Below are 26,230 nucleotides of genomic sequence, written 5' to 3'. Positions count from 1 at the left end.
GGAAGCAGAAAAACTCAGAGCGGAATGGGTTTTGTTTATGCTATAAATACTGGCTGAGTCAGTCTTCTGACAAAAGGGCACTTCTTATCGGTGCCCAAAACAGTGGCTGGCACATAGACACTCAATAAACATTTGTTGAAAGAATAAATGGAAGTCCTGGTGTAATTACTGTGGGGGACACAAAGATGTATAAGGAATGGAGTAGGAATATATAGTTTGCTTGAGAAAAAAAGTGATTAAAGTTATCTAGTGCTGGGTAAATGTTTGTATTGCCTTATTCTCAAATTTTACCCCCAACCTTCCCATCCTTCGTATCCTCAGAAAAATAAAGGCTTGGAATCTGCTAGAGTGTTGTAAATATAGTTTGTTAATCTGTTGTGGAAAATTAGAAGGATACAAAGTTTAAAGCCATGTGTCACAGGTTAGGAAAAACAGATACTGAGATAGAGTTTGTCATGCAGAATATTTATTAGGGATCCACAGCTGTGGACGGGAGGGGCCAGAAGCAGGAGGGGGCAGAGGGAGAAGTCATACTGCAACATAGGATCAACAGAATTTCAGCCAATCCTGTCAGGAGCCCTGGGGTGTTTATGGCCCACCAGCATTGTTCCGCAGGCCCAAATGGCTGCTCCTTTTGTCCCTGCTGTGATCAGTCTTGGTGCCTCTGAGGTGGCTTTCTGCAGCTGTAGGAAACACTGAAGATGCTGACCATTGGAAACTTCTGTTGATGGCACACCCAGCAGCTGGAGCAGTGCTTTCTCCTTAAAGGGGGGATTTGCATTTGCACGTCCACCATACCAAAAGAAATTTTGTGGGAATCCAGGCTTACAAAGTGAAGAAATATTTTCAGTCTAGTTCTAAGAGGAGTTATAATACATTTGGGAGCATGGTATGTCAGAATCCCTTGGTGGAGGGTGACAAATGGGGCATGGCTCAGACTCTGTTTCAGGACCAGGGGACTCACCCTAGGTGTCATGGACTAAACTGAGGATGATTATGGGAGCTTTGCTGAAACCAGCTCCTATTTCCTGTTCCAGTTTGTGCCACCCCTCACTCTGCTCTCGCTCCTCGCCAGGCCAGATCATCCTGTTCTCCATGTCTCCTGGAACGATGCAGTTGCCTACTGCATGTGGGCAGGAAAGCGGTTGCCTACAGAAGCCGAATGGGAATATAGCTGTCGAGGAGGCCTAGAAAATAGGTACTTTTGGAGGATTTCATTTTGCTTAACAATTCACTGACCTTTTTCTCAATCCGTGGAACTTGCTTAGGTTAAAAGGTTGATTTGAAAAAGAAACAAAATACACAAAAAGCTCTTTTTCTTACTGTGTTTTTCTCATCTCCTCCAAGTAGCTAGAATACACTGATAAATGGGTTACCAACCCATCACAGCCACCTAGAGCCCAGTGTTTGGGGATGTGGGTTCCCTGCAGTCCCAGAGTGAGCTTTAGCTATTCAGTCCCCCTTCTTGTTACGTATTACTTCTTAGAACTTCTTGGCAAGTTGCCTTGATTTTAGCATTTTCTTACTTTAGGCACCATCTGAAGCAACAGTAATTTCTTTGCTTTTAAAGTGATGAGATAGAAAATTCATGTTTGGGTCACATATTCTAGGAAGGCTCCTTAAAATAGTGAAGGCTTTATAAAAAAGCATGGTGTGATGGTGCCTGATTGTGCTACCGTATAAGTCCAGAGTGATGTCTACTTTCCCAGACTTCTATAAGTCCTCCTTTTAGATACGTAATTTACTTCAGACCTCCTGAGTACTAGGGAGATACTGGGCTGTTGTGAACTCAGTATGATCTAGTTATATGGAAGTTTAAAAAAAAAACAAAACAAACCTGTTAAAAGCATTATTTATTTATGTATTTAAAATTAAAAATAGCTCACTCAGAACAAGCTATCAATGTTCTCTCTTTCATTGCATCCCTTCTCTTGACTTTAATCCAGAAGCCTGTGCCTGTTTGACAGACTGATGGCTGTGTCTCTTCTGACAGGCTTTTCCCCTGGGGCAATAAACTGAAGCCGAAAGGTCAACATTATGCCAACATTTGGCAGGGCGACTTTCCTGTGAGCAACACTGGGGAGGATGGCTTCAAAGGAACTGCACCCGTGAGTAGCAGGGCTTCTGGAGGAGGGCAGCAGCTTCCAAGAACTGAAGCTTGGTAGACACAGGTGGAAGGCGTTGCTTACTCTTTCATTAACACATTTCCCCCTCCCTGGACCCATCCACTATTGCACTTGGCAAATACTACCCGTTAATCAAACATTCTTCTTTATAATGCAGTTTTCTTTCTGGTTCCATACTACTTGTAGAAAATTTGGAAAACAAGAAGAGTATGGAAGAGAAAATTAAACTGACATGGAATGCTACCACCCAGGGATAACATGTTAGCACTGTGGTGGGTTTCCTTGCATTCCTTTTCTGCTTCAGGATGTCAGTAATAGCTAATAATTATTTAATGCTTACAGTGTGCCAGGCACATTGCTAAGCCATATGCATAAATTATCACATTTAATTGTGAGTTCAGCTCTGTAAGGTTGGTACTATTATCCCCATTTTCCAGGTGAGCTTTTTGAGGCACAGAGAGGTTAAGTAACTTGCTCAAGTTTACACAGCCGGAAAGCGGCACAGCTGGGATTTGAACCAGGTCAGTTTATTTCCAAAGACCCTGTTCTTAACTACCACATTTACCAGCATATGTGTTCCTGGTGCATGTGTACCCATTTAATTTTTACATACTGCATTTGAGTCACACTGAGTATAATATTTAAAATCGTACGTTTTCCCCTTGTTGAATACTATGTCAGGAACATTTTATCTGTCATTAACAGAACTTCACCAGTAAATTGTCTTTCAGCAGCCAGATAATCTGTCACATGGATGAACCCTAATTTATTTACCCCATTCCCTTAGTGTTGCAGATTTAGGTTATTTCTGGTTTTTCACAAAATAATGCAGCAGTGAACAACTTGTACATAAATATTGAACTCAGTCTCTGATCATTTTCTTAGGAGAGATTCTCAGCAGTGAAATTAGTGGGTGAATGGCTAAAAAATTTTCTTGGTAAGGGTTTTTAGATATATGGCCAAATTGTTTTCCAGAATGCCTGTGGCATGTTTCCCTCCATCAGTATCTGAGAGTGCCTTTCTCACTGCCCTTTTGCCAGCATAATCATACACTAATGAAGAAATGTTACAAGCATTTTCATTTTTTTTAATACAATGAAGAAAAAATTCTTATAGTGAGGAAATAGCACCTTAATGTGTTTTTTGTTACAGAGATTAATTTTCTCTTAACAATCTTTCTTTCAAAAAACAGTTGTCGTTCAAAAAAATATTCTGTTTTTATTAGTTACATAAAATAATTCCTCCCAGATTTACTTATAAGTTTAACTTTAACATAGCTATGCTATTTGGAACATGATGAATTGATTCAAAAATTTCAACTGAAAAAATAAACAAGTAAGAGAGAATGAATAAGAAAGTTTTAGGAAGAATGAAGTATGAGGAAGCACTTGACCTACTAGAAATTAAAACGTTCTCTGGGTTATAGTGGCTAAAACATTGTAGTTGTTTTGGGCAGAATTAATGGAAAAAGGAAGTGCATGAGAATATATACATATATATACACACACACATACATATACATATAATTGTATGTATAATATAAATATATAGTTCTTACATAGGTATATGGGAAATGGATGCATATTCAATATATAGTGTTGAGAAAATTTGTTATTTGTAAAAATAGGTTACCCTTTCTCTTCACAACACCTACCAAAGAAACTCCAGATGATTCAGAAGTAAAAAAAAAAATTATATGTATGTCTGTGTGTGTGTTTGTATTTATGTATATATGTATGAGTGTGTAGGTGTGTGTAGGTGTGTATGTGTATATGTGTGTATGTGTGTGTGTGTATATATATATATGTAACTAAAAATTCCAAAAGAAAGTATAGGTTAGCATTTACTTGAGTTTGAAATGACTTTGATTTTCACAGCTTGGTGGAAAAGTCCTAAGAAGATTGATGTATTTGAGTAGGTAACATAGAATTATTTGGACCGCAAATATAAAAGTAAAATCAAAAGGAAAATGACAAACTGGAAAATATTTTTAACAAGCATGACCTATAGAAGGCTAATGTCCTTAATACATAATGAGCTTTTACAAATCAATGAGTAAAACACTGACATTCTAGTACAAAAATGGGGAAGGGATAGACAATTCTCAGAAAACGGAATACAAATGATTAATAAACAATTGAAAAACAAATTGACCTCATTAGTAACAAAAGAAATGCAGATGTAATAATAAATATTTTTGGAGACTAAAATGGCAATACTTAAAGCAGGAACAAATGTGGTGTGATAGATACTTTGTTAATACTGCTTCCTTATACCTATTGACTCTGTAATTCCATTTTTAGGAGTTTACCAAAAGAAAGTAATTAGAGAGGAAGAAAGATCTTTTATAATAGGGATCTTTATAATGAGGGAAAACTAGAAATAATAAGGGAATGATTAGTCATGTGAGAGAATAGATACAGCCTTTCAAAGCCATGTTTTAAAAGAACAATGAAAGACATGGGAAAATACTCAACCCATAAAGTTAATTGAAAACCCAAGAGTTTATATATAGCATAATCAAAATTTTATTATAATAGCAAAAAGGTAAATGTGCATAGCAAAAGACTTAGAAGAAAATATACCTGCATGTCAACAGTAATTTTTTCTGGATGGAAGAATTTAAGATGAACTTTTCCTTTTAGATTTTTTGGCAATGAACATGTATTATTTATAATCAGGGGAGAATTTTTTTTTTTTCTCTGTGAAGTCAGGCTTTCTCTTTAAAAAAAGGTCTTTCATTTATTTATGAAAAATATAATTTACTAACTATTGTGTACAGATAATGTGCTAAATATGAGGCTCTTACTGATTTAACAGCATAAAAAGACACTGCAAAAAAAAGAAGGCAGATAAAAGCAAAAAAAAAAGAACACAAAACATTGAGTACCCCTGGGGTGTGATGGGGGTGTAAAGGCCAATAAAACAAATGATTCCTGGATTATAAAAAAGAAAAAGATTGTGTGTGCATGTGTACAAGTGCTCTTTAAAGCTATGGAACCCATCCCCTTTTAAAAAGGAAAATCTTAATATTTTATCTGATTTTATTTTCCTGTTTTAATTTAATGGGATGAATACTAATCAGAACCTTTTAATGTGTTGATTGAAAACATTTGTTCCATAAACATTCAAGAACTTGCTCTGCATTTCGCACTGTGCTAGGCACTGAATGAGATCAAGAAAAACACTAATATAAAATGATCTCTACTTTAGAGCCTTATCTTTGTACTTTGAGAAGACAAAAGCACTGTACAACTATAAGGTTATATTTTATGAAGTTTTGATATGTTTTGATTATACATACAGGCCATATATTTCTTTATGAGATTTACTGTTTGTGATTTGTTTTTCTTTTTTTTCACAGCCCTTTTAAACCAAGCACTTAATTATCCACTAGATCTCAGAGCAGGCAGTTGTCAGCAAACTAAACGACCCTTTGGCCAAATCAGGCTTGCTGCCTTTTTTTTTTTACATTTTTAAATGGTTAGATTTTAAATTGTTATATAAGTACCTACGTTTTATCCTTGATTTTGCCTTTCGGTCCACAAGGACTAAAATATTTACTATTTAACCCTTTAAGAAAAAGGTTACTGACCTTTGCCTTAGAGTAAGTTTATAAAAAGAAATGTTATAGTTAGCATTTATTTGGTTCTTACTAGGTTTCAGGAATTAAACTCCCTATATGATTATATATATATGTTTTATCTCATTTAATCTTGAGAACCTTAGGGGGCTCTACATGTGCCAAGGGTGCACCATGGGCGCATCTTGACATCTGTGCTGGGGAGGTAGAGCCTGAGGGCATGTGCTAGGACCCAAAAGATGGTGAACTGTGCCTGGGCAGAGTGAAGCCAGAGTAAACCCAAGGACCACAGTGATCCTGATGTACAACTCAATCATCGGACTCTGACATAGAGTAAAGGACTAAAGGAAGCATCTAGTAGCTAGTTCCTCCAAAGTTTCCTTCAAGATAGCTAGTGTTGTCAGAGACACACAATTTTATTTGATAAAGTGAATGATTAGAGGTCCTGGAGATAAAATTATATCATCCTATTCTCAAACTTTAAGTAGGTAAGAGGCTCGCTGGCACAGAGCTGTTGTGGAATGCCAATGCCTAGTGGGCCACTTTTGGTAAACAGAACTAGCACTGCAGGATGAATAGAAGGCTGGGTTAAGGTGTCCGATGCAGATACTCACAAGACTCCAGAAAAGGTGTTGGTTGATACAGATAACAGGACAGTGGCCTTGCAATTCATTATCTGTTACGGGGTATATAATAACTCTTCTGCGGATTCAGCTAGCTCGGAAAACGGATGTCGCTGCAGTGCTGGACCCATACCCAGCCTTCCTTAGCAATGGACACAAGAAGAAACTGGCACGAGAATGGCCTCAGCAGCCTGGATTCCCCTCATGGGTGCTTTGCTGTGACCACTGGGCCAGCTGCAGTAAGCGTTGAAGCCTAGGACAGGGGCCTGGTGGAGCTACAGTTGTAGTTCTTGGTTGTCATAGCAATATTGAAACGAGGACTTTTGAGAGCATGAGTGGAGAAGGGCTCCAGGTGAATAGCACTTGAACATGGTGTCTTGGTCCTGAGAGATGGGTGAGCCCCCTTCCAAAGGGACAGGTGATGCTTCCACTGCCCTCACCCGAGCAGTCCTGTGGAAACTATTTTGATAAGCCAGACAAATTATGTAAACACCCATCAGTTTTATTAAAAGGCAATGACAGGACTGTATTAGACATGAATATTTTACAGTGTTTGCTGCTAAAGAATTTCACATCTCTGTTTACATTTACAAGGGACAAAGGAAAATAGAGCCATTTATTCTTCTCAAATCAGTGCACATTTCAGAAAACACATGGTTCAGTTTGAAATCAGAACACTTAACAGATGTTTAGAGTTTGAACATTTAACTGGAAGTTCAGCAGGTGTCTACTTGGAATATTTAACAGAACGTACTTGAAGGAATTGCCTTGGAAATTACTAAGACCAAAGTAGAACAGTTACCACAAGCTTTCAAGGAACCAATCTGAGAAACGGGACCAGAGGAGAAAGAAGAAATAGAGTCTTAGAGAGGCCATTTCCCGCTGTGTTTGAAATGAGACTTAACTGGTCCTGAACCTTTAAACTGGACTGTTACACTTAGAACTATTCACGAGTCTGCCCCAGCTGCTCCGTTGTGTTCACATGCTCTGGCCGGTTGAGAGAAGGAATATAACTTTAATGATGGGAAGGAGTAAAATGAAATGGCTTCCCTGCCTGCTCTTTTATACCTTCTGATATTTCAGATCTGATTTTAAACTGTGAGCAAACTATTTTGACCACAGTGAGCCCAATGAATTTATATTTTTTTTAGGCCGCTATTACACAACTATTACTTTGTTCTGGTTTTAATGTTCCTCCACTGAAAAGAAGCAAATCTGAAGTATTTCTCATTTGCATTAGTTTTCTTTTGAGGTTTCAGAAGGAAGCTTTGGTTAGTATGAATTATTTAACAATGCACCATTAAAATTTTTATTCACCTTGGTAGCATACACATGGTAATTTGGGGGTAATGACCTCCAGATTTTAACTCCCTTAAACATCAAATTATTTAAAGGACCAAAACTAAAAATAAAAAGCTGTTTAAGTAAGTACTATTATTTCCCCCATTTTATAATTTAATAGACACCCGGATAGGTTAAGCTACTTGCCTAACAAGCTGCTAAGTCTTAGCACAGAGATCTGCCCTCAGGCTGACTGACTTGGAAGCCCTTCTGCTTGTGCTTTCTGTTAAGTCTGAGAAATGGCTACTTCCTTCAGAACGTTTGTTTCATTTTGTAATTGCTCTTGCTCGCCTGGCTTCTTCCCTTCTCTCCCTGAAACAAATTAATTTGTTCTTTTTATTCCTACTCCTTCCAGCTTTAACTCCACCTTATTCTTTCTTCTAACTGTTTGTAAGTTTGAAAGAACAGTATATACCTGTGGCCTTTCCTTTTGAACTCTGACCCTGCCTCTAAGGAAGCCCAGACACTTCAACCTGTATAGAGAAGAATACCTGTGGTGGTTAATTTCACATGTCATCTTGGCTTAGTTATGGTGCCCAGTTGTCTGGTCAAGCAGACACTGGCCTGATTGTTATTGTGGGGCTATTCCATAGACAGATTAAAATTATTAGTCAGTTGATTGCATCTATGGTTGATTACATCTACAGTCAACAAAGGAAATTACCTTTAGCAGAGAGAGAAGTCTCCTCATCCAATCAGTTGAAGAACTCAGAGTCAGAAAGAACAATTTCTGTCACTACTCCAAGCAGTCACCTTCTCCTGGTGAATTTATTGTCACTTTCTTTGGAATTCCCAACTTGTGGCTTGCCCTTCAGAATTCCGACTTGCCAATCCTCATGGTCGCAGAAGTCAATTCTTACAATAAATCTCTTAATATTTACACACACACACACACACACACACACACACACACACTTCCTATTGGAACTGGGAATTTCTTTGGCATTTTCCTTCACAGCTACCCTTCTCAACCCATTCTACCTTTTAGAATAGGAGGTTCGTGTTTTTCCCCCTTTCTTTCCTCTTTTTTTTTTTCTTTTTGGTAATTCTTCTTATCTCCCTCATTAGACTCTTTCAGGTCTTAGTTGTCTTTGAACCCATTACTGATTTCAATGGATATGCATGGAATTACTGAATGAACCAATGAATAAGTACTGCAGTTCACAAAATGTGTGCTGATTATTGGAACAGAGTGGTGAAATTCCTCCACTTTCCAACTCATGCAGATTAAGCTTTTTTTCAGAGTGGTTTCATAATTTTGATTGAAGTGCTCTGAATTCCCCAAGCATCAGATGCTTCCTCTTGATGTTTAGACATGAAAGTTTACAAAGTCAGATATTCAGTTTAATTCCTACAGTCCTCCCTGCTTGTAGGAAAAAATGTGAATTTACAAAAAGAATTTTTAAAACCCCAAAAGTCCACTCAAAAATATGCACACAAATGCTTATAGCAGCCTTATGCATAATTACCATAAATTGGAAGTAACCAAGTTGTCTTTCAATAGGTGCATGGATAAACAAACTGTGGTATATGAGTGTAGTGGAATGTTATTCAGTGATAAAAAGAAATGAACTATCATGCTACAAGAAGACATGGAGAAACCTTAAATGTATATTGCTAAGTGAAAAGCCAGTCTGGAAAGGCTCCATATTGTATGAGTCTAACTATAGGACATTCTGGAGAAGACAAAACTATAGAGACAGTGAAAAGATCAGTGGTTGCAAGGGATTGAGGGTTGGGGGCATGAACAGGTAGAGCACAGAGCATTTTTAGAGAGGTGAAAATCTTCTGTATGATACTGTAATTGTGGATACATGAAGTTATATATTTGTCAAAATCCATAGAAGTGTACAACACCAAGAGTGAATCCTAATGTAGACTATGGATTTTGGTTAGTAATAATGTATTAATATTTGCCCATCAATTGTAACAGATATACCACACTAATGCAAAATATTAATAATAGGAGAAACTGGAAAGGGGGGATATATGAGAACTCCCCATATTTTCTCCACAATTTTCCTGTAATCCTTAATCTGCTCTAAAAAATAAAGCCTATTAAAAAAAAACAAGAACAACTTGATTTTTTCATTAAAAAATAAATTTTTGGAGGAGATGTCATCAACGTTGCAAAGTAAACATCCTGTGAATAAGCCTCCCCAGAGATTTAGCAAATGAAAGGACAAATTCCACTTGCTTTGAACTCTGGAGGATGGTAGACTGGAGAACAGTTTCACAAATGCTGAATTGAAGGAACAGAAAAATCTTAGGTAGAAGTCCATTCAACCGATCAGTTCCCGTTTTCCCTCCCCCTCACTTGGTTCTGCACAGCTCGGGAGTCACACAGAGGCAGCACAGCCCCAGGTACTTTTCACCGTGGACAGAGACTGTAGAGTAAATCATAGCAGTGAGTGAGAACTCCATGCATATCCTGGCATAGAGACCTAAGACTACAGAGACCCAGGGTAGAACCCAAGCCATGGAGGAGTGCTGCATACAAAAGGGCCCTTTGCGGTGGGGTGGGGGGAGACCACCATAGGAAGGCTGGTAAGAACTGTTGTGACTATTCCAGTTTCAGTCAGCTGGACCACCTAAAGGCAAAATGGACTTTTCTGAAGTGTCCCACCTTTTGGATTGTCCCCATCTGGCTCCCCAGGACAGGATACCCTAACAGAGAAGAAACCAGAGGCAGGAAAGCCTGCGAGAGAGAGAGAGAGAGAGAGAGAGAGAGAGAGAGAGAGAGAGAGAGAGAGATCTGAGAGGAGTAGACGAGAGTGAGAAGAGGAGAGAGATATTGAGAGAGAGGGAGATGAGGTGCTGGTGATGGTAGATCTTCTTATCTCGCATCTCTCTGCTCGATCTCTCGCTCTCTCTCGCGCTCCTCTACCCTTGTCTTTTTTTAAATTGAACTGCTGTAAGATAGTCTGGGTATCAGAACTGAAAAGTGTAATGAAAATGGGGCACTGACTGAGGGATAGAATTTAAACAAATCAGAGAAGCTGGGGAGAAAAGTCTGCACAAAAACAAACAGAACAGATCAAGATTCCTGGAGAAGGAACAGAGAATAGGATGCTCTGTCCTGGAGCGGAAACAAATGCACAAAAAGTGCAATCTTAAAAATTGCATCACATATTCAGGGCACTAATCAGATGAAGAAGAGCTGAGAAAATCTGAACAGTTAAACACAGTCTATTTTAAAGATCTATAGTAAGATTAAGCATCAAAGAAGAGCCTTAACACAAAGCCAATCAGGAAAAAAACCCTAGACAAGAGGGAGAAATGGACCTTCAGAGTAAATGCATCCAGAGAATCAGATACCTAGATATCAGCAAAAAAAAAAAAAAATCACAAACCATGCTAATAAACACAAAGATATGAGTCAACCAAGGGAACAAATTAAAACTTCAGAGCAGTCTCAGAAGTTGGAAAAACTGATCAAAGATGTTCAAACAAATCTCCTAAATCAACTCAAGGAGATGAAGAAAAATATATCTAAAGAGGTAAAGGACATTAAGAAGATAATCTGTGATCATAAAGAAGAATTTGAAAGTATAAAAAGAACCATAACAGAAATTATGAGGGTGAAAGATATAATAGTAGAGACTAAAAATATACTAGAAGCATATAACAACAGATTTGAATAGGCAGAAGAAAGAATTAGTGACCTAGAAGACAGGGCAATTGAAATTTTACAGTCAGAAAAAGAATAGAAAAAAAATAAGCAGTGTCTCAGGGCTTTGAATGACAGCACAGCACATAGCACACAAACCTATGCATCATAGGTGTCACAAAATGATAAGAGAAGGTAAAAGGGGCAGAAAGAACATTTGAGGAAATAATGACCCAGAACACCCCAACTCTTATGAAAGACTTAAATATACATGTCCAAGAAGCACAATGTACTACAAACAGAATAAATCTTACTCTGAGACACATATTAATCATAACGTCAAATGCCAAAGATAAAGAGAGTGTTCTTAAAGCAGCAAGAGAAAAGTGATTCTTCACATATAAAGGATCCTCAATAAGCCTAAGTGCTAATTTATCTTCAGAAATCATGGAGTCTAGAAGGCAGTGATGTGATATAATTAAGTACTGAAAGAGGAAAAACTGTCAGCCCCCAATTCTTTATCTGAAAAATTGTCCTTCAAAAATGAGGGAGATTTTAAAGTATTCACAGATGAACAAACTGACAGTTTTTCAGTAAGAGACCTACCCAGCAAGAATTACTAAAAGGAGTTCTAAAGGTTGAAAAAAAAAAGACAGGAGAGAGTGGCTTGGAGTAGACTGAAGAAATGAAGATTATCAGCAAGGGTAACTAAAAGGGTAAATGCAAAACCCAATAGTACTGTCTCTTCAATAGACAACTCTACTCTTTAATTCCTATAAGAATCAGACTATAATTGAACACAAGGCATATTCCTTGATAAAGGACATGCAAAATATAGAGTGGTAAAATGGACAAAAACAACATAGTGTGGGGAAACAGAGGGATGAGTGAGCAGAGAACATGTATGCTATTGAAAGTAAGTTGGTATCTTTTCAAATTGGTAGATTATTGATGTAGATTGTGTAATATAAACCCAAGAGTAACCACAATGAAAGTATTTTGAAAATATACAGAAATGGAAATGAGCAAGGGATCAGTTAGATACCACAGAAAAGACCAACTATACAGAAAAAGAGTTTGCAATAAAGGAAAAGAGAGACAGAAAATAAAAAGATATGACATATAAAAACCAAAGGACAAAATGCCAGAAGTAAGTACTGCCCTCACAGTAATAACACTGAATGTTAATGGATTAAACTCCTCAATCAAAAGACACAGGTTGCTGAATGGATAAAAAAGCATGATCCAACTATATGTTGTATACAAGAGACTCACCTTAGACCCAAAGACACAAATAGGTTGAAAGTGAAAGGATAGAAATAGATATTCCATGCAAATAGTAACCAAAAAAGAGCTGGGGTAGATATACTAATATCAGACAAAATAGACTTTGGAAGCTGTCATAAGAGAGAAAGAAGGACACTATTAATAAAAGGGAAATCCACCAAGAAGAAATAAAAGTCATAAATATTTATGCACCTAACCAAGGTACCCCAATATACATGAGGCAAACACTGGAAAACTGAAGGGAGAAATACACACCTGTACAACAATGGTTGGAGACTTCAATACACCACTCTCATCAATAGATATAACATCTAGACGGAAGATCAGTAAGGAAACAGAACTTGAATGATATGATAAATGAACTAGACCTAACAAACATAAACATAACATTGTTCCCCAAAACAGCAAAATATGCATTCTTCCCAAGTGCACTGTATCATTCTCCAGGATAGACCACATATTGGGTCACAAAACAAGTCTCAATAAATTAAGAAGATTGAAATCATGCAAAGCATCTTCACTGACCATAGTGGAATGAGGCTGGGGAAATCAATAACAGGGAGAAAAGTGGGAAATCCATAAATATATGAAAGTTAAATAACACTCTCTTAAACAATCTGGGTTGAAGAAGAAATTGCAAGGGAAATCAGTAAATCTCTTGAGATGAATGAAAACAAAAACACCAAATATCAAAACTTATGGGATGCAGCAAAGGCAGTGCTGACAGGGAAATTTATAGCCTTAAGTGCTTATGTGAAAAAGGATGAAAGAGCTAAAATCAAAGACCGAAATGCACACCTAGAGGAACTAGAAAAGGAACAGTAAATTAACCCCAAAGCAAACAGAAAGAAAGAAATAGCAAAGATTAGAGCAGAAATAAAAATCAATAATTAAAAAACAATACAGAGAATTAGCAAAGTCAAAAGTTGTTTCTTTGAAAAGATCAGTAAAACTTACAAACCCTTAGCTAGACTGGTGAAGATAAAAAGAGAGAATACACAAAGAAATAGTATCAGAAATAAGAGGGAGTATATTACTACTGACCTCACAGAAATAAAAGGAATGCCAACAAAGTAGATAACCTAGATTAAATGGACAAATTCGTAGAAACACATAAACAACCTACACTTGCTCTACAAGAAATAGAAGACCTCCATAGACCAATTACAAGCAGAGATTGAATCATTCATCAAAAACCTCCCAATAAAGAAAACCCCAGGACCAGTTGACTTCACAGGTGAATTCTACCAATCATTCCAAGAATAATGAGTATCAAACTTGTTCAAACTTTTCCAGATTTTGAGGAGGGAACATTACCTACCTCATTCTGTGAGTTCAACATCACCATAATACCAAAGCCAGATAAAGATACCACAAGAAAATAAATTAAGACCAATTACTCTTATGAATAAAAATGCAAAAATTCTCAACAAAGTACTTGTAAATTGAATCCAACAGCGCATCAAAATAATTATACACTATGATCAGGTGGGTTTTATACCAGGTATGCAAGGTTGGTTCAACATAAGAAAATCAATTAATGTAATATATCACATCAAGAAAACGAAGGGAAAAACCATATCATCACAATCAACACAGAAAAGGCATTGACAAAATTCAGCATCCTTTTTTGATTAAAAACACTTAGAAAATTAGGAATAGAAGGAAACTTGCTCATCATGATAAAAGGCATATGTGAAAAACCCACAGCTAATATCATATTCAGTGGTGAAAGATTGAAAGCCTTCCCTCTAAGATCTTGAACAATAGAAGTATGCCCAGTTTCACCGTTAATCAACATAGTAGTGGAAGTTTAGCCAGAGCAAGAAAAAAAAAAAATAAATAAAAGCCTTCCAAATTGGAATGGGAGAAGTAAAACTTTCACTATTTGCAGATGACTTGATTGTATATATAGGAAGTCCTAAAAAATTTACAACAAAGTTACTAGAGCTAGTAAATGAATGCAGCAAAGTGGCAGTGTGCCAGATCAACACACAAAATCAGTAATGTGTTGTCCTAGTTTGCTAATGCTGGAGAATGCAAAACACCAGAGATGGATAAGCTTTTATAAAATGGGGATTTATTTCACTACACAATTACAGTCTTAAGGCCACAAAGCATCCAAGGTAACACATCAGCAATCGGGTACCCTCACCGGAGGATGGCCAATGGCCTCCGGAAAACCTCTGTTAGCTAGGAAAGCAGCTGGCATCTGCTCCAAAGCTCCGGCCTCAAAATGGCTTTCTCCCAGGACGTTCCTCTCTAGCAAGCTTGCTCCTCTTCAAAACATCACTCCCAGCTGCACTCTCTTTTCTCTCTTTGAGTCAGCTCATTTATATAGCTCCACCAATCAAGGCCCACCCCGAATGGGTGGGGTCACGCCTCCATGGGAACATCTCATCGAAATGATCATTACCCACAGCTGAGTGGGGTACATTCCAAGCAAATCCAACCATCACCAAAACGCCTGCCCCACACAAAACTACAAAGATAATGGCATTTGGGGGACACAATACACTCAAACTGGCACATGTGTCTATACACTACTAATGAGCAAGCTGAAGAGAAAATGAAGAAAAAAAATTCCTCTTACAATAGCAACTACAAGAGTCATATCTAGGAATTAATTAAACGAAGGATGTAAAGGACTTGTACGTCGGAAACTACAAAACTACAAAGAAATAAAAGAAGTCCTAAATAAATGGAAGCATATTTCATGTTTGTGGAGTAGAAGACTGAATGTCATTAAGATGTCAGTTCTACCCAAAATGATGTATAGATTCAATTCCAATATCCTACCTTGCAGAAATAGAAAAGCTAACTATCAAATTTATTTGAAAGGGTAAGGGTCCCTGAATAGCCAAAAACGTCTTAAAAATGGACAAAGTTGGAGGCCTCACACTTCCTGACTTTGAAGCATATTATAAAGTCACAGTGGTCAAAACAGCATAGTACTGGCACAAGGATAGATATATTGACTAAAAGGAGTCAAATTTAGAGTTCAAAATTAGACCCTCATACCTATAGCCAATTGATTTTTGACAAGGGTGCCAAGTCCACATGACTGGGAAAGATGGTGCTGGAAGAACTGGATATCCATATGCAAATGAATGAAAGAGGACCCCTATCTCACACCATATACAAAAACTAAGTCAAAATAAATTGAAGACCTTAGTATAAGAACCAGAATTATAAAACTCCTAGGAGTAAATGTAGGGAACCATCTTCAGGATTTTGTGTAAAGCAGTGGTTTCTTAGTCTTTACACCCAAATTACAAGCAGCAAAAGAAAAAAATTAAAAAAAAAATAGTTAAATGGGACCTCCTCAAAATAAAGAAAAGAAAACACAAAAAAACGTTTGTGCATCACAGGACTTTGTCACAAAAGTGAAAAGACAACCTACTCATTGGGAAAAAATATTTGGAAACCACGTATCTGATAAGGGTTTAATATCCAGAATATATTACAACTCAAACTGAAAAGGCAAAAGACCCTAGTAAAAAATGGGCAAAAGACTTGGACAGACATTTCTCCAAAGAGGATATATAAATCGCTAAAAAGCACATGAAAAGATTCTCGACATCACTAGCTATTAGGGAAATGCAAATGAAAACCACAATGAGAAATCATTTCACACATGTTAGAATGGCTATGATTTAAAAACCAAAATTTCAACTGTTGGAGAGGATGTGGAGAAATAGGAACCCTCATTCATTGCTGGTGGGATTGTGAAATGGTGTAGCTGCTGTGGAAGACAGTGGCAGTATTTCTAGAAGCTAAATATAGAATTATCATGTGACCTGCCCAACCTGCTGCTAGGTATATACCCAGAAGAATTAAAAGCAGGAACTTGAACAGATATTTGCACACTGATGTTCATAGTGACATTATTCACAATTGCCAAAAGATGGACACAACCCAAGAGTCCATCAACTTATGAATGATTAAACAAATTGTGATATATGCACACAATAGAATATTATTCCACTGTAAAAAATACTGAAGTCCTGATACATATGACAACATGGATGGACCCTGAGGGCATTATGGTGAATGAAATAATGTAGACACAAAAGGAAAAATATTGTATGATCTCACTGATATGAACTAAATTATTGTAAGCAAACTCACAGAGATAAAATGGAGAATATAGGTTACTAGGGGATAGATCAAGGGTAGAGAATGTGGAGCTGATGCTTTATTTGTAAGAATTTCCATTTAAGTAGATTGTAAAGGTTTGGAAATGGATGGTGGTGGTGATAGAAACATTATGAGTGTGATTAACAGCACTGAACTATGTATGTGAATGTGGTTGAAATGGTAAGTTTTGGGTCATGTATGTTACTATAATGAAAATTACTAGATAATACTTGGGACTGTATAACATGATCCCTGTTGTAGATGATGGGCTGGGGTTAATAGTACAAGAATGTTCTTTCATAAATTATAACAATTTTACAACCATATTACAAGGTATTAATAATAGGGTGGTATATGGGGAAAATATGTCTAATGTAGAACTGTGGACTATAGGTAATCATGCTATTTCAATATTCTTTCATCAATTATAATAAATGTATCACTCTAATGCAAAGTGTCAACAATAGAGGGGTCTATCGGAACATTGTATTTTTTACATGACTTTTCTGTAAACCTACAACTTCCTTAATCAGAAAAAAAAATAATTAAAAACATTATGCTAAGTGAAAGAAACCATACACAACAGATACAAATATTACATATTGTAGGATTCCATTTATATAAAATGTATGTATAAATAAATTTGTAGAGACAGAAATAGATTAGTGGTTATGTAGGACTGGAAAAGGATAACAAGATTGAGAGGTTATTGCAAAGGGGTGTGGGGTTTTTCTTTTCAGAGTAATGAAAATGTTCTAAAATTGATTGTCATGATGAATACAGAATTTTGTGATTATACTAAAAGCCATTGATTATACACTTTGGATGATTTTATGGTATGAGAATATATCTCAATAAAGCTGCTTTAAAAATGAATTTTTTCTCCATGTTTGAGAATTTCCATATATAATGTTGAGAAAATATTTTCATGAAACTATCAATTTTACTGTTTAAAAACAGTTCTGCATTTACTGTTGTTAAATTAGTATTTTCTCTTGTCTCTCCTTCCCTGCCCTTTTATAGAAATCTTATACAGTCTTGTTTAGTTTCTGTGACAATATTATGTGGCAGACTGACCTCTCTTTGAAATGTGATAAAATTGCTTGCTCAATAATGTGTACAGTTTGCCTCTGACTTCCAGATTCCTGAGAGTGCAAATTCTCTCTTACACATATGCTGAATAATGAATTCACAATTTCTCTATAAAAACAATTCCTTCAGTGTTAGGCTCAAAGGTCTAAATATCATACCCCGCCATTTCTCACCCCTTGCCACACACTGTCAAATACAGATTTGGTTTATGATCAATATTAGTCTCTCTAGAGAAGAATTTTGCTGACTTTCATACTGTGGAATATAAACTCTCCTTAGGCTTTCAAACTCCCCTTGAGAGGTAAAAGCCAGAAAATGCTTCTTTGTTTGCTTTTACATTGGCACAATTATATGTTGACTGCTGGAATAAAAATTTGCATTCATACTTTGAAGATATAGCTCAGTGCATTTTTGCACCAAAGAGGTTTTCTGAAAGGGTTAGTATTTTGACAGCTTATTTCCTTTTTCACTTTTAGGTTGATGCCTTTCCTCCCAATGGTTATGGCTTATACAATATAGTTGGGAACGCATGGGAGTGGACCTCAGACTGGTGGAACGTTCATCACTCTGTCGAGGAAACACTTAATCCAGTAAGTAGTATTCTCAGAGTATGTATCCTGTCAAGGTAATGTCCTTCCCTGGGCTGTCTGCAGCTGTATCTGGGATTAATCTCTGCTATGTTTGTTCTGAAGCCACTTTATGAATCGAGTGCTTAGGTCTTCACCTCGGTGGAATCTTTGCATCCAGTCTACAGGCAGATATCCTCTGGTCAGGTGAAAATCTCTTCAATTTAAGGTGGTTGACACGTAGGTGACTATCTAAAGAACTTCTGTTTTTCTGAGGGCTATTTACGTACTTGGAATTAATCTTGGACTTGCTCCATAGTGAGATTCAGCAACCTGTCTCTTAATTCATAATTAAAGCACTGTGTAACTGTGTCTTTGAGCAGTTTGTCTGCTGCTGGATCTGTGATGGTGATAATTATTTGAAAGAATCTGCCTATTACTTCAGAAATTATATGCAGTCTCATAAATTTGATTGGAGTGAGACATAAATATGTAAAAATTCATTAAAGTTTTATTAATAACTTGTAAATCTTGCTAGATGGTTTCTATCATGCAGCTAGTTGCCTGAATTGTGATTTTGGGTGAAATTTTGATTCAGTGGCATTATATGGAGAAAATAGGAAAGGGTACTTTAAGAGGGAATGTTGACTCAGGAAGCGTAGTCATTTAGTGATTATTTCCTGAACCCCACGGGCATTTCAGCATTTTATGCTTTGGGAATCTAAGACAAGTGTAGTTTGCCTAAATTTTACCTATCCTGGAATTGGAAAAGAATATTGCATGCAACTAGTACACAATGCTGCCTCTGAAACCAACCTCGCAGCAGAATATGTAAAAACTGAGACACTGCATGGGCACGTGTGTGGAAAGTGCCGCCTTCAAAAAGAACATTTCTGAGTATTTTTTGTTGTGTGATCAGATTGGAAGAAAAATACCATGTAAAAATCCAATCTCTAGCAAACTAGACAAATATAAGGCTGATCTAAGAATATTATATATATATGTGCAAACTAGCTAGACTGGGAACTGATAGTCTTAATTTTAAATCTTAACCTTTTGATAAGGCACAAAGGGTAATGATAAAGGAACTAGATCTTTCAATCTTTTCTCAATGGAAGATTAAACATTTCAGAGTAGTTGCAGTTACTGTCATAACGTAGACTTTGTCCCTTAAGTCATTTTTCTGTTTGGTATGTTTGAGTTTTCTTCACAGAATAATATGTGGGCTGCTCATGAATAATCCAGAGACACAGATCTACTTTCTTGGTGCAGATGAAAAAGCTGAGTTCTTTAGAAACTGTCATTCACCCTCATTTTCCTTGTAGTTTCTGGCAGGGATGGTGGAAGTAGTGGTCAAAGACAACCCATCTCTCCAAAATGAGAATGGGGTTGTGAAATTCTTGGTGGATTTGTGGTTTGAAGATACTTTTCTCTACTGGCAAAATGTGACTTTGGCATTTGCTGTCAGAATCAGAAATAGATTTTTTTTTCCTCTCAGATAAAAGCATCTGCCTGTTTGGAAGCGGGTGACAAGGCTTCAGAATTCTGACAAGTTGTGAATATATCTATTTGACCATCTGGTGTCAAGCTGAGTGCTTATTAACTTTCAGTTTTATAATTGCTTGTGTTTCTTTTGAGGGTTTACAGAAAGATTCATTTTTTTCTTATTTTCACTGGTCTCAGGCTCTATCCTGATATAGCCCTTGTTCTAATGAAATTGCTCTCATTTTAGGTTTCTCTTTGTCACGGTGGCCTCATTTTCTTCCTGATTTGACTGGGATAGAATTCAACAGTTTTGAGAACTAAACATCATATCCCTAGAAAACTCATATGCCATCACTGATTTCTTAGCTTTTCCTTATTTCCGGTGCAAGTGGATAAGCCACTTATCTGGGTTGTTGTGTCAGTGTCTGCATTGGTGTGTTAGGGTTCTCCAGAGAAACAAAACCAACAAGATCACACACACACACACACACACACACACACACACACACACACACACACACACACACACACACACACACACACACACACACACGACCAAGGGAATTAGCAAGTCTAAATTCCTCAGGGCAAGCTGCAAGTTGGAAACTCTGATGAAGGTGAGGTTGAATTCCTCAGGAGAAGCTGGCTAACTGAAGTAGATGCAGGAATTCTTCTTTCTGACTTTTAAAATTCTCCATTCTGGCTTTAGGACCTCGAGTTGATTGGAAGAGGGGACTTCCCTTATTGCTGAGGGAAAACCCCTTTGTTGATTGCAGATGCAGTCAGCCATAGATGCAGTCAACTGTCTATAGATGCTAATCCATCTCTGAAATACCCTCGTAGTAACAGTGACGCCAGTGCTTGCATGACTAAAGAACTGGACACCGTAATCTTGCCAAGTTAACACTTGAATTTATCCATTACTGTTGGGCTCCTGACCATCACTCTATTTAAAATACTGCAGCAGGAGTGATCTTTTTAGAGAGCAAATGTGATGTTGTTACTTTCCTATTTAAAGCCCTTCAATAGATTACTGTTGTCTGAAGAATAAAGTACAAAATTTTGAACATAACTTCTGGTGCTAAAATAATTTTAATAATTCCTTGCTAATCTCTTTAGCTATACTTTCTTCTTTTAAACATTTAATTGTGAAATATTACAAAAATGCAGAAAATAATGTCTGCATTATTCAGATTTAACCTATGAACCTACCATTTAGATTTAACACGTTAACAGTTTGCTATATTTACTTTAGCTCTCTCTTTTAAACAAAGAAAAAGAACAAACAAGTTCTTCTCACCAATACTTGGTTTAGTCAGTATTTTTAATTTAAGCCTTTCTGGTTGGTGTGTAGTAATACCTCACTCTGGATTTTCAGTCATTATTATTTTTTTCTTTTTTTAAGACCTTTTTTTATTATGAACTTTAATGTATATACACACCAGTGATAACTTTCAAGGTACGATTTAACAAGTAGTTAGAAAGCAAATTACAAAGAATGTCATGGGTCACGGTTCCGCAACTTCAGCTATTTCCATCATTGTCAAATATAACATGCATACAGAAAAGTGTTAGCTTTCAATGTACAGCTCAACAGGCAGTTATATGGGTACTCATGGTTAGGTTCATGTGTCAACTTGGCCAGGTGGTGGTACCCAGTTGTCTGGTCAAGCAAGCACTGGCCTAACCGCTGTTGTGAGGACATGGGCGGCTGGTTAATAAATCAACAGGCTGGTTTATTAAATCATCAGTCAATTGGCTGCAGCCGTCACTGATGATGTCAACGAAGGGCATGTCTTCCACAGTGAGAGAGTGCAGTCAGCTGGATTTAATCCAATCAGTTGAAGACTTTTAAGTGAGACAGATAGAGGACCTTCACTTCTTCTTTGGCTGACCAGTGAAGCATTTCCTGAGGAATTCGTTGAAGTTGCCAGTTCGTTTCCTGAGGAGTTCATCAGACATCTTCATTGGAGATACTTTTATAAAACTTATATTTATAGATAGCTCTCATAGATTCTGTTTCCCTAGAGAACTCTAACTAATACAGGTACATTGAAAAATTGTTATGGGTTATAGTTCCACAATTTCAGTTCTTTCCTTATTATGCAATATAGGGTATATACAGAAAGGTGAAGACTTTCAAAGCACAATTCAACAAGTAGCTAGAGAGCAAATTTCAAAGGATGTTACAGGTTACAGTTCCAGCATGTCATTTACCTCCTTCTAGCTATTCTAACACCCCAGCATCTTAAAAAATGTATATGCTTATATAAAGTTTCAGTATTCACAGACCTTTGTTAAATCATATCTTGTTTGTTGCTACCCCTTCCTCTCACTTAATCTCTTTCTCCATCTTCAGGGGTGTCTAGGCAGTGAGCACCCTAACTTGTTCATATTGAAAGGGGTTGTTGACAGTATGGGAAGGGGTCTGCATCTGATTTTTGTTCTTAAAGAGGCTGTTGCTTCTGGATTTTAGGACTTGTCTGGCATAGGAACAGTGGTGAGTTTAACTTTCTGAGAGATAAAACTTAGTGAATCTTTTGTAGAATCTCAGGTAGGGACCTAGTATTTTGGAACTAATTTTGGTAAGGGCATGGCATACTGACACCATTTGGGATGTCTAGCTGGAGCTTGCATAAGAGAAACCTCCAGGATAGACTCTCAACTCTATTTGGGATCTCTCAGCCACTGTGACCTCAGATTATTGCCTTTCTTTTTTCCCCCTTTTGGTCAAGTAGACATTTTCAATCCCTTGCTGCCAGGGCCAGGCTCATTCCTGGGAGTCATGTCTCATGTTGCCAGAGAGATTCATTCCTCCCTCGTGGTGGAGAGGTTAATGAATTTATTTGCCGAGTTGGGCTTAGAGAGAAAAAGGCCACATCTGAGCAACAAAAGAGGTTCCCTGGAGGTGCCTCTTAGGCATAATTATAGGAGGGCTCAGCCTCCCATTTACAACCTTAAGTTTCACAAGAGCACACCTTAAGTCGGGGGCTTGATTTATTAAGCCTAATTTTACTTAATATATATTGTATCCCGAGATAAACGTCAGTTTCTTACATTATCTTCACTTAGTTGTACAATCATCATCACCTCCTCCTTGGGGGGCCATGAACTCCAAGTTTGTTTCCTTAGCCATGAATTTATTGAAAGTTCTGTTTGGCTTCTTAGCCTAATAGCTGCTGCTGTTTGAATCAACAGACCTCTAGGGAAAACAGGCTCACCTATCTGCGCTCCTCTCCTGTCCCAGATTTTAGCCCTGTAACTCCTCACAGCTATGTTAGTTCTCTTTTGGGCTGGTTAACTGCAAGTTTTCTTTAAGTTCTTAATTGATTTTCCTTTCTTTCCTAATGAACTATATCTCTTCAGCCCAAGAGCTGACTGCTTCAGTGTCATGAATATATATTAGCTCAAAGATGAACTCATAATGGCTAGTATTTTTAAAGCTTCTTAGGAGATATTGGGGAAAATAAGTGCCCTATGTGCATAGGTTATACAGGAGGTTTTTTTTTTTTTCCTTTTTCAGTGACTTACAGGGAGCAAAAGTTAATCATTAGTCTTTATTTTATTGGGCAGTCATTTATGGCAAAAACAGGTTGTGGAAACAGATTTGTATGCTTGGTACACAAAATTCTAAGAGAGGTTGAATATTTAGCTCTATGAAGTGAGGGTCTGTTTGGTTTTTGTTGGTAGGGGGTTATGGTGAATGTGTGTGCGTAGATGCTTGTGGCACACCTACGTTAGGATGGCATTATTTCCTTCCAGACAATCCAGAGTGTGGCCATTGCTGCTACTATTTTTTTTTTAACCCGATCTTTTTCCTTTTCACTTAGGCTCGTGTTAATCTGTGGCAATAATGTAGTGCTTTCATTAAAAATGTGGAGAACTTATATAACATCCTAATTCCCCACACCTGCATACTCATTGTCACTACCCAGATACCATGCTGACTTGCCCACCTGATGTTGTGATATGATGGAATGATCTACAATGTCTTTCCTCTCTAATTCAGAGAGGCACAGTTTAATTTAGGTACCTTTCTTCTAAGAATTCCAGTCTTAGAATTAGTAAAAATTACTTGGATTATTGCTCTGCCACTTAATATTAAAGGATTATCTCTTAAGCTTAGAAGATATCTATGTTTCATTATCCACAGTTTGGGAATAATTATACCTATGTATGAAATTTTTGTGAAATTAAATGTGATAATGTTGTATGTGAAAATATTTTATACTGCTGTACTTCAAAAGTACTGTTGCTGTTTTTACTATTTCTGTTTAAATTCTGTTTTGGCTATCTAACTGGAATATTTTATGCTTCTATAGAACAGAGTTGAGGAATATTGGCCTTTGGAAGCAGAGGGAGGAAAGTGTCATTTACAAATAATGATTACTTGATATTCCTTGTACCCTTACCTTTTAAAAAAACTAATTAATTTTAATTTTTTATTTTATTGTGGTAACTTATATACAACACAGAATTTCCTGTTTGAACCACTGTCACTTGTACAACTCAGTGATATTAATTACGTTCACAGTATTCTATCTTCACCACCATCCATCACCAAAACTTTTTATGCCCCAAATAGAAACTCTGTACCCATTGAGCAAAAACTCCTCATTCTCTCACCTCCTTCCCCTCAAAACCTCTACTGTACTTTCTGTCTCTATGCATTTGCTTATTGTAGGTATTTCTTGTAAGTAAAATCAGACCGTATTTGTCCTTTTGTGTCAGGCTTGTTTCATTCAACATGATGTCTTCAAGGTTCATCCATGTGGCATGTATCACAACTTCATTCCTCTTTATGGCTGAATAATATTTCCTTGTAAGGATATACTACATTTTGTTTCTCCATTCATCTTTTAGTGGACACTTGGGCTGCTTCTGTCTTTTTGCTGTTGTGAATATACTGCTGTAAACATTGGTGTAAAATATCTGTTGAGTCCCTGTTTTAGTTCTTTTGGGTATATACCTGTAAGCGGAATTGTGAGGTCATATGGTAATTCTGTGGTTAGTTTTCTTAGGAACTTGTTGACCTTGCTCAGATGCTTCTTTGTCAGTGGCAGATTGGACTTGGGACTTTGACTCCCATTACTTTTGTAGATCCTCTAAACCCCATTCTGGATTTCTCTTCTTCCTAAGAACCCCTCTACTGGCTCCTGCCACTCCATGTTCCAGAGTGCAGTGTTTGCTGGACTCCTGCTTAGCTTGTTTTCTAGACCTCCCCTGCCTAATGGCATGAGATTGCCCTTATCTCAGCCTTACAAAAACCATAAATATCACAGTGTCCCTCTCCTTAGTTAGGACTGCGACAGCCATTGACCACCCCATCAATAGCCTCATCAGTTCAGCATTGATTGAGTACCTTGTATGTGTAGGAGGATTTGCTGGTTTGTATATATTATGTCCCCCAGAAAAAGCCATATTCTTTAATGCAATCTTGTGGGGGCAGACTTATTAGTGTTGATTAGGTTGGAATCTTTGGATTAGGCTGTTTCCATGGAGATGTGACCCACCCAACTGTGAGTGACACCTTTTATTAGGGTGTGACCTCTTGATTGAATGTTTCCATAGAAATGTGCCCCCCCTCCCCATTCAGGGTGGGTCTTGATTAGTTCACTGGAGTCTTATAAAAAGGGCTTACAAACAGAGGGACCTCAGAGCAACTGAGAGTGATATTTTGAAGAGGAGCTGCAGCTAAGAGAGGACAAAATGCTCGAAGAGCAACATTTTGGAGAGTGCTATTTTGAAACCCAACCTGGGAGCAAGCGGACACCAGCCACATGCCTTCTGAGCTAACAGAGGTTTTCTGGATGCCAATGGCCATCCTTCGGTACCCTATTGTTGATGCCTTACCTTGGCCACTTTATGGCCTTAAGACTGTAACTTTGTAACCAAATAAATAAACCCCCATTATAAAAGCCAACCCATTTCTGGTATTGTGCAAAATGGCAGCATTAGCAGACTAGAACAGATGAGTTGATTGAAAATTTTTACCTTCCATATGGCCTCTATTCACATATTTTTAATAAGGACATTTTAGGGCTTGTTTCCCAAATAGATCAGGTTGATGGAGAAGTAACCTAGTGCTCAAAATGAAAAGAAAACAAACAAACAAACATGAAAGTGTTAATGAAATTGAGTCAAATATGATAGTAAATTAATATGGTTGCAAGTTGTACCTGTTAAGTGCCAAGGGGAAGTGGGGCCTCTTGGTACAACATTCACAGAAACGATTATATCTTCCTAGTGGAAGATGGAACTAGTGTTTGTCCATTGCCATTTTCCTTTGTAGTTCCAGGGCAAGTTTCTTCAGCCAACAAGATGGACCTATTGAGAAATGGAAATAAGCTTGAACGTATGGCTCAGATATCTAGATC

At 37.3% G+C, this 26,230-nt stretch overlaps 1 protein-coding gene across 2 annotated transcripts in view; it reads left to right on the top strand.

Annotated features, from left to right (window-relative positions):
- SUMF1 (sulfatase modifying factor 1) overlaps positions 1–26,230 on the top strand; it is a 127,043-nt gene that overhangs the window by 59,849 nt on the left and 40,964 nt on the right. For both annotated transcript variants that reach the window (XM_037800662.1, XM_037800656.1), the window contains 3 exons: positions 1,076–1,198; positions 1,994–2,108; positions 18,279–18,392. In XM_037800662.1, the coding sequence (XP_037656590.1) occupies positions 1,076–1,198; positions 1,994–2,108; positions 18,279–18,392 (352 nt within the window). The remainder of the gene's footprint in view (positions 1–1,075; positions 1,199–1,993; positions 2,109–18,278; positions 18,393–26,230) is intronic.

Source organism: Choloepus didactylus, chromosome 1 (assembly GCF_015220235.1).
Source record: "Choloepus didactylus isolate mChoDid1 chromosome 1, mChoDid1.pri, whole genome shotgun sequence".
In the NCBI taxonomy this organism is placed as follows: domain Eukaryota; kingdom Metazoa; phylum Chordata; class Mammalia; order Pilosa; family Megalonychidae; genus Choloepus; species Choloepus didactylus.
This window is presented reverse-complemented; position numbering and strand designations above follow the sequence as displayed.